General features: G+C 39.5%; 2 protein-coding genes across 2 annotated transcripts in view; one reads left to right on the top strand and one right to left on the bottom strand.

Annotated features, from left to right (window-relative positions):
* The window catches only part of homer3b (homer scaffold protein 3b), a 53,727-nt gene extending 43,162 nt beyond the window's left edge, over positions 1–10,565 (top strand). The window contains exons 9-11 of the mRNA XM_085433047.1: positions 3,616–3,726; positions 4,640–4,720; positions 6,058–10,565. Of these exons, the coding sequence (XP_085289173.1) occupies positions 3,616–3,726; positions 4,640–4,720; positions 6,058–6,243 (378 nt within the window). The 3' untranslated portion in view covers positions 6,244–10,565. The remainder of the gene's footprint in view (positions 1–3,615; positions 3,727–4,639; positions 4,721–6,057) is intronic.
* A 532-nt stretch (positions 10,566–11,097) lies between these two features.
* On the bottom strand, positions 11,098–13,086 carry uba52 (ubiquitin A-52 residue ribosomal protein fusion product 1). The gene is made up of 5 exons (XM_085433046.1): positions 13,004–13,086; positions 12,464–12,575; positions 11,988–12,074; positions 11,578–11,680; positions 11,098–11,255 (listed from the first exon to the last, which is right to left on the bottom strand). Exons 2-5 carry the CDS (start codon positions 12,564–12,566, stop codon positions 11,162–11,164), a joined length of 387 nt encoding a protein of 128 aa, XP_085289172.1. The 5' UTR covers positions 12,567–12,575; positions 13,004–13,086; the 3' UTR covers positions 11,098–11,161.
* Between the last annotated feature and the right edge of the window lie 793 nt (positions 13,087–13,879).

The raw sequence follows: 13,879 nt of genomic DNA, 5'->3' as shown, positions 1-13,879 counted from the left end.
CTGTTTCCTGTCAACATGATCCCACGCATATTCAACACAGCGTCAATACTGTTGAGATCCCGGCTCTGGGGAGGCTTTATAACTACACTAGCAGTGTGTTTGGGCTCTTTGTAGCTCTCCCCTGACCTCTTCTGTACATATTAATGATGATTTGAACCAAAGCTCTCACATTTGGATTCGTCACTCCTGTTGCCACTGATTTTTTTCAGTTCATTTCTTGTGTATTTTGGCACATCTTAGCATTTCTCCCAATTTTCCTTCCTTAAGAACAGCTTCTTCACCTTCCAATAAGACCACAGCGGACTTGTTTTTTTAGGCTGGACTGAAAAGCCAATGTCCAAAAAACTTAAACACAGTAAGTGTCCTGTTTTATGCTCCTGCGCTGTATGCTACACTGTGTGATTTACAGTAAGCACTATGGGGGACTTGTAAACTGAATATGCAGCCCATTGTGCATTGTTGTTGTTGTTGATAACTGTTTAGAAATTATATTTATGGGTATGATGTTAACCTAAACTAGCAAAAATGCATCTATTGAGTTTCTTCTATAAAACTTTGTTTTACTCATTTATACAAATGTGTCAGTATCACATTAAAATCCCTACAAGGCCTGCTCCAAACTGCAGATGCATTTTTCATCCAGCCCCCCCTCCCTGGGATATTTTCTGTTGACGGGCTCCCGTGATAGTCGCAGGGCCAGAATGCAGACATTTCATATTTAATTTAGGGAGAGGAAATTCTGCCCTTGGTCGAGCTTAACGACACAACTTTATTGCAACAGAATTAAATGCTGCTGCTGCAACCCAGTCTGCTCTATAACCTTTACAGTACTGCCTCTTTTCAGATTGCGTTTTTTTTATTATCTTCAATTCATCTATTTCTGAGTGCAGGTGAAAGTTACACACCTCCCCCCAAAAAACACACACACACACACACACACACACACACACACACACACACACACACACACACACACACACACACTGTAGCAAAGTCAACCAGGTGGCTGGAAGTAGAGCAGGCCTCCAGGGTTTGGTAACAGGGTGGCAGGGTTTTGTTTGTTTTTTTCCTTTTTTTTCCTGGAGGGGGGTGAGGGTAGGACACCCTATACTGCCCACCTCCTCCCCCCTCTGTGCCCCAGTTAGTGGAAGAAGATAAATCACTGCAGGAGTAGAAGGAGAGAGGATGGCTGGCTTTCTCCTCCCTCGTCCCACTCTGAGCAGCTTCAGCCATGTTTGTGTTTGTCCACCACAGAGAGGCTGACAGCAATTTGTATGCATTTAAGGATATTTGAATGGTTCTTTTTTATAGTATATTTTTCCATTTTAGTGTATTTTGTTCTTCTGCCAATCTAGTTTGAGTTTCATTGGCACATACCATATAAATATTTAACAATTAATCAAATTAACTACACTGACAAGTTTATGTCAGCGCTCTATTGCTGTTGTAAGCAGATGCGTCTCGGTTATTTAAAACAGTTCAACTTTAGTGGGAATATTACAGATACCACAGTTCTTACAGGCTTTTTCTCATGCTACACTATTTGTGTGGAGTTCAGAGAGATGGAGCTACTGCCTCTGGGGACAATGGCTGTCACTCACAGACCAGGTTAAACCAAAGCCCCCATCCCCCATCCCCAGCCTGCATTGGTTTTTGTTAAGCTCGGCTTGGCTGGAGTAGCGTACCTTGGCATCTTTAAAATGCCACTTTGAAATTACCTGTTAAAATGCAGAGGACACGCTTAAAGGAGAGAAAATGAAAAGTCGTCCATTTCTGCAGCACCGGCATTAAAATAAACCAAAAGTAGAAGATCAAGGGCTTGCTTGAATCCCACGGCTATTTCTTTTTCTCAGATTTGTTTGAGCTCTGCTCTATTATGCATCGTAAATGGGACTCTAAAGCACAAACTGGTATTATTTAGGAACTTTCACACTGAAGCCATAATTTATCAAAAATCTCAACTACGTGGGGGACATCTTCCCACTTCTTATTTCCCATCAACAGTCAAACCCCAGATACATTTATTGTCATAGAACAGTAAAGAGTAAATAATCACATTTAAACAACTGGAACCAGAGATTTTCTTGCATGGTTGCACAAAATGTTAAATAAAATTACTGAGCTGATTGTTTCACTGGAAGAATTTTGTGTGATGCATTTCATTTTAAGGAATTATCAAATAGAAGCTGCAGTCTAGTCACATGTTTTAGTCCCCATTGGCACGCACTCGTTTAATTTAATACAATGCAAAGTGATTAAAATGGTCACGTGATCTCGAGTAAAACGGTAACCTTTCGTTATTGCTCAAGTGTCTCGTTATCAAATGCTATTCCTTTAATCAAATGGGGAGCAAAATTAAATATGTTATCGTGACCTCTAGCCCTGTCACTGTTTGTGCCTCGGTCTGTCTGTTAAACTACAAAGGCCTAAAAGACGGCTGAATCTCATCGTGTTCAGACTTCAAATGCTGCACAGTTTGTCCTTGTTTCGTCAAACCGTCTGTCAAATCTTGACGGTCTTTGACTTTTTCATTAATATGCTAAACACATGGAAGTGGGTCAGATTGGGAAAATATCTTTCAAAAGGTCAAACCCCCTCGAACAGCTAAAAAAAAAGTCTCCAAGGCGAGAGGCTTCAGTGCTGTGCCCATTGGCAGCAAAGCTTTTTTCCACAGAAGCATTTTAAGTGTGTGTGTGTGCGTGTGCGTGTGCGTGTGTGTGTGTGTGTGTGTGTGTGTGTGTGTGCGTGTGTGTGTGCGTGTGTGTGTGTGTGTGGTGGGGAGCAGAGTCAGGAGAGAGGCAATGAATAAAGAAAATGTCCTTGATTCATTTGTAAATTGCACAGCAGTGTGGTGCATGATAATTCTTCACTAAATGGACTTTTATTAGCTGTGAAAATCACTTCACTTGCTGTTCGTCTGCACATAGATGGACAGTAAAGTGTTTGTGCATAGACCGTGGTCATGTTGGTTTCCATTAATTCTGTGCATTGTGAAAATTATATCACACGTTAGGATTATACTTTGGATTCTTTGGTCTTTTTGTAAGGCTGATTCTTGTTTGTCATATCTGTGTACGAGAAAGATTATGTGAAAACATAATAACATGAAAACTGGACTGATTAGCTTCAAGACTAAATTAGATTTAGCTAAAACTAAATCAGACCGTCTCAGGAAATGAGATTGAAATTGCCTGGCTTCCATACTTCTGGTTTGCTGTCGATTTTCATCAGTCAGATTCAAAACTATGCTGGTTACAAATGAGACTTCTTTTTGCACAGTTTGATACATGCTCGATTACTGTTTACAGTATAATATTTCGCATCGCACTAGTTCTGCCTGAGTTACATTAAAAGCCTGAATCTGTGATCCCATGTTCCCGTCCATGCTTCTCTTTCGATTAGTGAAGCTAAACATGGAGTGACAGTCGCCGCTTCCTATTTCTGGATTTCTCTTCCAACATTTAAAAGGCCCCCGTCTTTTTAAGATTTGTGATATCTCTCAAAACTCACCTTGGATGGAAGCCTTTAGAAGGTGGATTTAGATGGTAGTCTTGCTTTTCTTATCTTATAATGTTGTTTTTAATGTTATTCATTGTGTGTTTGTGTGTGTTCCAGGTGGCCGAGCTTGAAGCCCAGCTGGGGCGTCCTTCTGCTGGACAGCCTGGTAAAGAGGAGCTGAGCCGGTCACTGGAGGAGTTGGAAGCCCTGCTGCGAGCCAAAGACCAGGCAAGACACCAAATTTCCTCTCAGCAATGCACACTGTCCAAATCTATTTGCCACCTTAAAGGGAAGCTCGGTGTATACCACTAGCTTAATTTACAAGAGCATACATTATGTACTGCCAGCAGTCTTTTGGATGTGTGAGCCTGAATCTTCTTCTGATATTCAATTACGCCATAAAAACTCTGAAAGAGTAAGTGTCATTTTGAATATCTGTTCTCTAAATCATCTTGAACGCGTTAAATGAAATATTTTCTTGTACTTGTGTAAAAGGTAACTACTTGATAAAATGCTGCACAGTTCGTGCAGACAACGACAGAAGAATGTGTTCACTGGCTTTTTTCATTTGTTGTCTGCTAAGATCTGGATTCAGCTTTGAGGCTCTGTCGTGTCTGTCGCTTTGATCACGCTGAAGAGTGCTTTGATAAAATGTCACAGTCTTACGGAACACGACCGAGATGTAGATGTTCCGAACCGCCTCCTCCGTACTGAATGACAGATTTCTGATGGCATCTGTAACTTTTCTAAAACACACATCATCTTGTCAAACGGTGCATGTTTCTGTGGGTAAAGTCAATGTCCGCTAATGCACGCAGGACACGCTGAGCCAAGAAACGTTTCCTCAGGATAAATAAAAGCAAAATGCTCCTTTGAAAGCAGCCCGCTGCTCTCTGCCAGCTTCATTAACATAACCACATCTGTCCCGTCGTTTAAACACAGTCCACTTTTGGCAGCCGGATTCATGCAAGGTCACAGTGGCATGTTTCCCTCCCTCCTTCCCAAGAAGATGAAGGCGTCCCAAATCTTATCACTGACCCCCTTTATAAAATTAATGAGGAACGCTGCTTGTCCTCGGGACATTGAGGTACATGAATCGGAAAGATGGTGTTGTAATTATTTGGAGTTACTGTGTTTTCAGGAAATTCACAATCTACAGAGCAAGAAAACAGATGTTGGCGAGCTAGAAAGGGAGAGGGAGGAGGCCATGCAGAGACTCAAGGTAAGCTGCAGTTTTGTGACTGACTCATCAAATTGGACAACTTTGTCGTGCTGCACAAATAACACATTTGTGGAAAATGTCACACATTTTTATAGCTCAACGACTATCAGTTCTGAAGTTGCTGATTTTCTTCCTCACGCTGTAGTAAAATGAACATTTTAGGACTTGTTTACTCTTTGCTGTACAAAAGATTACATTTGATGATGTCACTTTTTAGGTTGGTAGAATATGCTTTTATATTTGTCAGTTTTCTGATGGCATGTTGGCTAATAAATAACCGCTCGTTCTAGAAAGTCATCAGCAGATTAGTGTATAGTTAATATAATGGATCCCTATATTAGATTGCAAGTGTGACATCCGTCAACCTGATAAGCAATGAAAATGCTCACCAGGCTGACTGATGTGTGTCAAAGTCTTCAAAATGGAAAATTATTGGCGCCGCTAGCTGACCGGTTGTGATTTTCCACAACAACCAGACATAAAAGGGATTTTTTTTCTTTAACAAACTGTTAAAATACTTATGCATAACCTTTAGAGGTTAGTGCATGACACTGACCTAAAGCACTCTAGTCCTAAAAAGGGTTTATTTTTAGTTGGCAGTTTTCATGATCTGTTACATATAAATGTCCTTTTTGCTGTTACCCAAACCAGGGCATATGAATAATCAGGGAGCGCTATAAAAGAGACCGTACAGTTCAGACAAGAGTAAGTGTGGCAAAGAATCTACAAAGGTGAACTGAGGGCTTCAAGGAGAAAACAAATTGGATTGAATTTCCTTCTTAATGCTTGAGATGAGACTTGATGCATATTGCATAGCTTTTATTAGGTCCTCTATCATTCTTACCGGGGGTGTCAGTTGTGAATTATCTGTATTCATATTTGACCTTTGCTGTCCTTGGATTTATTCCATAAAGTACTCATCTCTGCTTTTTCGCATACAGAATTACCCCATAAAACAGGAAACTGCAGATTTGAATTTGGATTATAAACAGTTTAAACTGAATTGCTCCGAGAGGAGTTTTTTAGCTAATTTTATAGCAGTCGGCAGCCGCAGTATCTCCCTGGAATACATCTGTTTTACAGCATATTTTCTGAAGTTTAAATGTATAGAAACACAATATAAAGGCATAAAGGCCTGTACTTTTTCTACTCGGTTAATTGTGATCTGGTTTTTCCCAAAACATAACTTGTCGATCTTGTCAACATATTCTGGAGAAACTAACATTTATGGCATTTTGTGGATAAGAATGTGGGCAAAGATGCACTTTTGGTAGCAATTACTGGGTTAAATGAAAAGAGAAAAATGAAAACCTGAATTAATAACCGTGCTTCTGCAGGATCTGGAGAGACGAAATGTGGAGCTGGAGGATCGCGTTCAAAGCTCAGAAAAAACCCTGGCCTCCAACCGGGAGGAGCAGGCGCACGCGGAGGTCGAGGTACGACGGATCATTGACGTTCTGGACATCAAAATCGGTGACCTGAACAACCTGAGAGAGAGTCTGGCAAAACTGGTCAGCAAGTAGCCACAGCAGGAGCTGGGGTGCATCTCCACAGTCTCGTTCCCTCCAGTTTAACTGATCTAACAGCAGAGACGGGATCAGAGCAACATGGAGGCAAACACACTATAGTTGAACTTTCTTTGTTTTTCACCATCAGTCCAGCATTGGAAACCTCTTAAAGGTGCTATGTGCAGAGCAAACCACCTGTGCTGTTTGCCATTCACACCATTCATATAAAAGTCCTGTTGCTGGTGCCATAAAAATGAGCACTTTTCAGACTTTTTTATCTCCTCATTCAGACATGAGTCAGATTTACATTATAGCTTCCCTCAGACGCACCCACAAAGTGATGCAATCTTTGCAATACATGGAGCATTGGAGAGTTTTAGTGACTTAAACACACTCTGCCAATGCTGAAACATTACTGAGTAAAAAGAGATCTTGTACTGAGCCTCCTGCATCGCCCTCCACATTGCATTCCTCAGATTACCTCGCGTCTTGGCGAGCCCTGTCCTCTTTTCCCCTCTGCTATGCTAAAGTGATCTGTAAATGTTACTCGGTCCACCCTAGTAGGATTGCAGTCGCAACATAGAAAAGTTACTGCAGTGTTCATTTGGATGTAAACCGATGCATTCAAATGCCGTGCGGTAAATGGAAAGAAGTGCATGTCCGAAAGTGGATTTTGTCAAAGTCTGACCTTGTGATTTTCAGTAGTAAAGAAGAGAGGTGAAGCATTTCATCCTAATGGTACATAACACCCTGAGTTGATTACCGTAGAATTTTGCAAAGGCCGATATTGAAGGAAGATTTTTACCTGACAGGGAAAGTAGGAAGTCTGAAACCCTCGAACCATGAAACTGCAGCGCTGTAAGAGCAAGGGTTTCATCAACCTTGGGAGAGCTGTGAAATCAAATATAATCTGCTTTTATATTTTATAGCTACATTAAACATAAACAACTTTTCATAAACCTCCATATTTGGGTCATAGAAACAAAGTGGCTTTCCATAAATGCTTATTTCAGTGCAGTTTTGGCAGAAGCGTTTTCGCTTTTTTCAGTTCTTAAATGTACGTATTTGTCATGTCTGCTTTTAAAAAGTGACGATCCTCTGCTGATACTGTGGAGATGCACCCGGTAAAAGTGTGAGCTGTGTAAGAGCTTCTGGAAGCAAAGGCCCTGAATAAACTCTGCTCCAGTTCACCATCATCAGCCTAGACTGGTCTGACACCAGCCCGAACATCTACAAACTCAGAGATGCAACAACCTGCTCCCATTCTGTCTCCTCCATCGCCAGCGTTCAACTGTTTTTGTTCATGTTTTATAAGGACTGCTCTTTCTCACCACTTACTCTATTATTTATGTTCATCGATGAGTTACTCGCTGTTAGGATGGAGAAAACGGCCACAAATGTTGCAAAATTCAAGCTGCAGGAACTGAGTTTGTTATGGAGAGCAATATCAGCAGCTCTGGTCTGTACACGTGCCGTTTTCCCACCCGGACACTGAGATTGCACTTCACAACGTGTGTGCCAAGTTTTATTTTGTTTACATTTGTCCGTGTTCACAAAGTTATATAACAATTCTGCTTAATGTACTTTTTCCTTGTTGCTTAACACTATCAGTTACCATAATAGTAATAACCCTAGAGAGAGGCTCGGTGGAGCTGCAGAGTAGATCACTACAAGAGCCCTGCATGAGCTCTGCAGAAGCCCCATACCTGCCAAGAAATGTGAAGCTGTGTGTGTGTGTTTACTAATACTGGTTCAAAACCATTGATGTGAGGACATTTGGAACGACCCCAACAACTTTAAAGGGTACTTTAAAGGGACAGTTACCCCCAAAATGTACATGTTTTTGCTCTGGTGAGGGTGACGATTAGAAGCATCTATGCATTCTCTTGAACATAATGACCACAAACACAAACAATGCATTTGAAATCAAAGAAATAGCAGAACGTTTGACCCTGGTACTTTGGTGTGAGCAGGTTTGTGTAGGAGTTAGTTTCTTTCTGCCCAACTGCACTCACCAACCAAACGAAGATTGCAGCTAGTCAAGTTTACAACAGAGCTGAGGAGGCTGCTGTTAACGTTTACATGCTGTCACACTGTTATGAGTAGAAACTTCTCATTATAGGTAGATCCAGTGATACAGCTGATAGGCTTGGTTAAGTAGAAAGAATATAAATCTTACATCAATCTGCTCACAAGGTAAAACTGCCTTTTAGTTCCGTTATATTAACTAGCACATGCCTGTGCTGTAGGATTGTTTGCTGTGTTACAGGTGTGTAAAGTCTAAAATCAGGTCAGTTTAAAAGCCTGTCGCTAGTTGATTGCCAGGCAATCTATACTATATCATAAACAACTGAAACTTTTTGGATATAAATCAGATGCTATTGTTATGAAATAATAAGATTTGATGCTTTTATAAGGTGTTAAATGCTAAAAACAAACAAAAACAGGTTGTTTTAACCCATTACTAGGTGGCTGTCATGTGATATGGATAAGAACCTTCCTAGGATGTACCTGTGTGCCAACTTTAGTTGCTCAAGTACTGGTCGTGTAGGAGGAGCTGGAGGAAACAAATTTTGCATATGATAATAAAATCTGTGTATTATAGTAAGATGAGAAAGTAGATATGTCTACAGCTGAGGTCAAATAGATTTAGATGGATAAATAAAACTATTGATGTATCTTATTTTGAGGTGAAATGTCCCTTAAGGCTTTGCTAAGCACGAGTGTCCTCACATAAATGGTGAAACATGCGAGGATGTGTGCGTGTAACCTCGGACCGCTCCAGTTAAAAGCACAACTGCATAAGTTTTAGTAAATTGGTACTTAATTGACTTGTCTGTCAGTGCTGTATGAGAATTTCTGATGCACAATATCTATCGATCTTTGCTTCTTGCCCTGTAATGAGTTATTGATTCCTTCGTATGACAGTAATAGTCTAGGTACAAATAAGGTGCAGGTCTTTGCAGCTGGTGATGCAGTGACTGCCAGAATCGTAACATGTCAAATTGTGAAATGTGTTAATGTAATAAACTACAATATAAGGTAATAGCATCCCGTTATTACCCCCTCTTACTTTCCTTGTTAGTGTTATAGCATGTTCAGCTGCCAGTGTGTATGATATACTGATTTAGGATTCTCTTAAGTTTTAGTGCAGATAATCAAAAGAATTGCTGCAGCAGTTCTAATTCTGAATGTACTAAATATGTTAATAATGACACATTTCTGCATTATACTGCTATTATCACATTAACACTTGGTATAAAGATTGATATTTCATCACTTTGACAAGTTACAAAAGGTCTGGGGGTTTCTAACATCAGCTGCTACATGCAACAATTAACAAATTAGCAATAAAAAAAATTCTAGCTTAATTGCCTGTTAATAGTTGATACACGCATTTTTTGTCATCGCTCCACCAGATTATGCGAATTTGCTACCAGCCTTTAGTAAGCATGAAGAAAACAGGCTAGCAGCTCCTCTCAATAAGCTCCACATGAATGACATCAGAAACACTTCAAACGGCCTTATTCCTGTTTGAGTGCTGCACAATAATACTGTGTTAACACAGGCGTAGTTCTTGTGTGCTGCGAGATTAAATACTTTTTCCTTTTAGAATAAGGATAATTAAGCATTTCACAACACGTGATTATGATACAAAATATAATCAGTGGTCTTAAAACAGACTAATGTGCAGTATTATTGTGTAGCTACATAACATGAAAGGAGTAATCCAACTCATATTTCAGGACCTGTTGAGTTAAATTGCACTTCTGTCTCCTTTTAGAGATTTGGTGTTTTATTATCATCATCATCTGTGGCTGCAATGATAAACCACGTTTTACTACTGCACTTTATGGTTCTGTTCAAATATGCCTGTCCTGAAGAGTTAATAATACACTTTGATACCCCTTATTGTAAAGTCTCACGATACATTTTGTGAAATGCAGATCACCAGATGTTTGAAGGATATATTTTTGAACTTGAGTGTGGATCCCTCAGAAAATACGGTGGAATAAGGACTTTTTAAAAAACCGTCTGTTGCCCGCTCTGAGAGATCGCAGTACCAAAGATGTCCAACAGAAGCCACAACTGGAATCGACAAACAGCCAATTTATGAGTGACACTGATCTTCATCTCATGTCAGCTTTTACCCATCATTCATTGCTTTCTGACACATTTAACCTTTCAGTATGACTAAATACCTCAGAATAGTTTAGTTCAGGTTAGTCTCATTGAAGTGTTGTGAAGTACAAGGTACGAAAACTGAATCTGAGGAGAGCAGGTGCTTGTATGGGATTTGTATATAAATGTTTTAAACATTAAAACTGTCATGCAAAGTCACTGCTGTGGTTCTTGTGTGATGAAAACCCCCCAAAAACCTGGTGTTAATCCTCACATTTCCACTTTTTTTATTTATGAAATAGTTCAAGTTCACTATTCCCTTCATGTTGCTTGGGTTAGAACAGTAATCAGTGAGAAAGCTTGTATTTAATCATCAGCCAGATAAAACCTGCACACTAACTTCTAAATCACTACACCAGCTGCGTATTTTGTTGCCCAACATTGATGTCAATTGACACCTTTTGTTGTAAACTACACAAAATTATCATCATCTAGTTTTGGAACAGATCTTAAGTTTAATCCTAAACCAGATCCAAGAAGCAGGTTTCATGAGTATCCCAGGACTTAATTGGAAGCTCTTGTTAAATCCCAATAGTCAATTACACCAGCTTCACCTTACTGCAGTTAATCTGGTTACTTTTTCCTGGCTGTTAATTTAGCCAGCACAGCCTTATGGTCACTTTTCAAGTGAATTTAACAAACACACACCTTTACATGTTCATTAAATAACACAAATCAGACAAGCAGCAGTTTTTTTTCTACATTTATTTTAACACAAAATAGCACAAAGTGCCAATTTAGTTGTAAATGTTTACTTCAGCTTCTTCTTGGGACGAAGGTTGTTGGTGTGTCCGCACTTCTTCTTGCGGCAGTTGACAGCACGGGGGTGCAGACGGGCATAGCACCTGCAAAACAAAAAGGTCAGCGTACCAATTTAAAAACATTCAGGGTTTAGAAATGAAAAAGATCCTGAGAAAACCCACTTCAGCCAAAAACTAAGGTCAGCTGTTCCCAACTGCCATTTCAGGTGACACTAAAGCACTGTGCAACCAAACCAAAGTAATTCTATCTACCTGATTATTTCTCAATTCAAATATATACAAAGACCTCCAAATGTAGTTTATAAGGTCCTCTACCAACACTGAATTATATATTTAAAATGTATATCAACAGAAATAAGAGCAGGCCTGAGGATAATCAAATTTTCATACTTAGGACTGGACTTACTTGCGGCAGATCATCTTGTCGCAGTTGTATTTCTGGGCCAGTTGCCTGAGTGAGGGCTCAATGATGCCACCACGCAGACGCAGAACCAGATGGAGAGTAGACTCTGGTGAACAGTAAATACATCATGTTAATGTCAAATTTATATTTAAACAGAAAGCCTACTCTACCAGGAAAACTGATGCACACCTTGGTTATTTAAAAGTCAATCAAAAATCATTTAACACAGAAATAATGACACCATACCATAGCTACATATCCAAAATGGTGTTATATACAAACTACTGGCAACTGCAGCAAAGTGCATTTGTGATATAAAACAAATTTAATGAGTACTTTCTCATAACGCTTATATAATAGGCAGCTTGTCTACTGTGTGCTACTGCCAATTTCAGAAACAACACAGCCGTTACCTTTTTGGATGTTGTAGTCGGACAGTGTGCGGCCATCCTCCAGCTGTTTGCCAGCAAAGATCAGACGCTGCTGATCAGGGGGAATTCCTGTAAACACAACACTAGTCAACCAATCTGCACTTTAACATGAACATTAACTACAACAGAATCTAAAGCTAAATCACTTCACAGGTTGCTCCAAACAAGTCCATCTATGTCACCTTTGTGGTCTAATGTGTGATTTTGAGTGCAAACCTATTTCAACTTGTACCCTAAACCATAACAGTCTTAAAGGCAAAGAACCCACGTTTCTAATTCAAAACCACAGCCACTAGAGTTCTGGACACTAAATATCTACCAATTCGCAGTTTCATGTATTAAAATGTAGAGTCTGGCACACTCGAATTGTCCCTTTTTAAGGTGTAGACCAATTACATCTTGAGCAGCCAAATATTTTTCAAGAAGTCACAAACGTCACTTTAGACGAGTTAGCTCACCTTCCTTGTCCTGGATCTTTGCCTTGACATTTTCAATAGTGTCACTGGGCTCCACCTCAAGGGTGATGGTCTTCCCCGTCAACGTCTTCACGAAGATCTGCATGTTTGCAGGCTGTTCACAGAAAAATGACGTTAGCTTTACTTTTAGCCGTGTAGCTACTTAGCTCGCTGACTGATCACAGTAAAAACCGAATCGCCTGCGAGATGAATAAAAAAGCTAGATCATAAAAGATTTCGGAACTTTTATCCTAATAAATAAAGTCTTTTCATCATTTTGCCGACTGTCGGCGCTTTTGGTAAGTTAGCATTACATTAGCAAGCGCTAGCAGAAGAGGCTCGTTGCAGGCCTTGCCACATGCTTATCGTCAGCGCGGAATTTAATCACAATTATGTCAATTTTATTCGTTGAAACTAATGTAAGACTACATCAAACATACATGCTGTCATTAAAGGATGAAAGCGATATTGTTTTACTCAACTTCAAACATTTATTATAATCTTAAAAACGTTAAATATTGCTGAACAAAACGTTCTACCCACCCGGCCGCTAGCTGAGCCTCAACGAAAAGAGAGCGGAAGAGGCTGACGCTGAAATACGTCACTTCCTAATTTGCTGTCTCTTTGAGAATAAAATGTGATTTGAAGTCAAAGTGTTTACATTTTTAAAACTTTATTTTTTCATTATGAAAACATCTTAGATATTTCCCCTTTCATTTAGCTGTAATAATCAGATCTGTACACCACGGAGGCTTATAAACAGACAACTGGAGCGAGCAGTGTAATTCGCTCTGACACTTCATACAAATCAGTTAATTAAATAATACCGGCATAAAATAAGCGAATATAACGATTGACAGAGTGCCGACTCTCATTGTGAATTATATGAGCCTGTGAAGATTCAGAGTGGTCAAAAATGAACTTTGACGGACACCTGCTGTTGAAGAACTGGAAGTGACTGCGATCACCGACAACCCGTATGAATGAAACAAAAAGAGGCTGCTTTTTCAAATGTATGCATTTCCATATCTAACTTGAATTTTGTGTCTTATCAAAGCTTTTTAAATATATTCTGTATTTTAATTGAGCTCTCGTTATTTAAAATGCTCCCTAAAGCCTATGTTCCACTGTAATGTTGAAATGATCATGCTGTATTGCAAAAGGACATTTTAGGTAATCTACAGCTGTGAAAAATAAACTTTTTAGCTTATTTTGTGACAAAGACGGATTATTTTGTTTTATATTTTAATCATTTCAAAACATAGACCGTTAAGCTTATGCCCATATTTTTAAAATGAGTTAAGTGCCAAATGCATTTTTATTATCTATGATTATGTATTATGGTACCAATAGACAAGACTTTATAGAATTAACGCCACCTTGAAAAGGCAAAGAGGAGTCTACTGTGTCCTCAGCAAG

Source organism: Copadichromis virginalis, linkage group LG15 (genome assembly GCF_057382275.1).
Source record: "Copadichromis virginalis isolate Kocher_CV1m ecotype Utaka linkage group LG15, C_Virginalis_male_GT1.1, whole genome shotgun sequence".
Classification (NCBI taxonomy): domain Eukaryota; kingdom Metazoa; phylum Chordata; class Actinopteri; order Cichliformes; family Cichlidae; genus Copadichromis; species Copadichromis virginalis.
The sequence above is the reverse complement of the archived record's forward strand: the minus strand, read 5'-3'. Positions and strand labels throughout refer to the sequence as shown.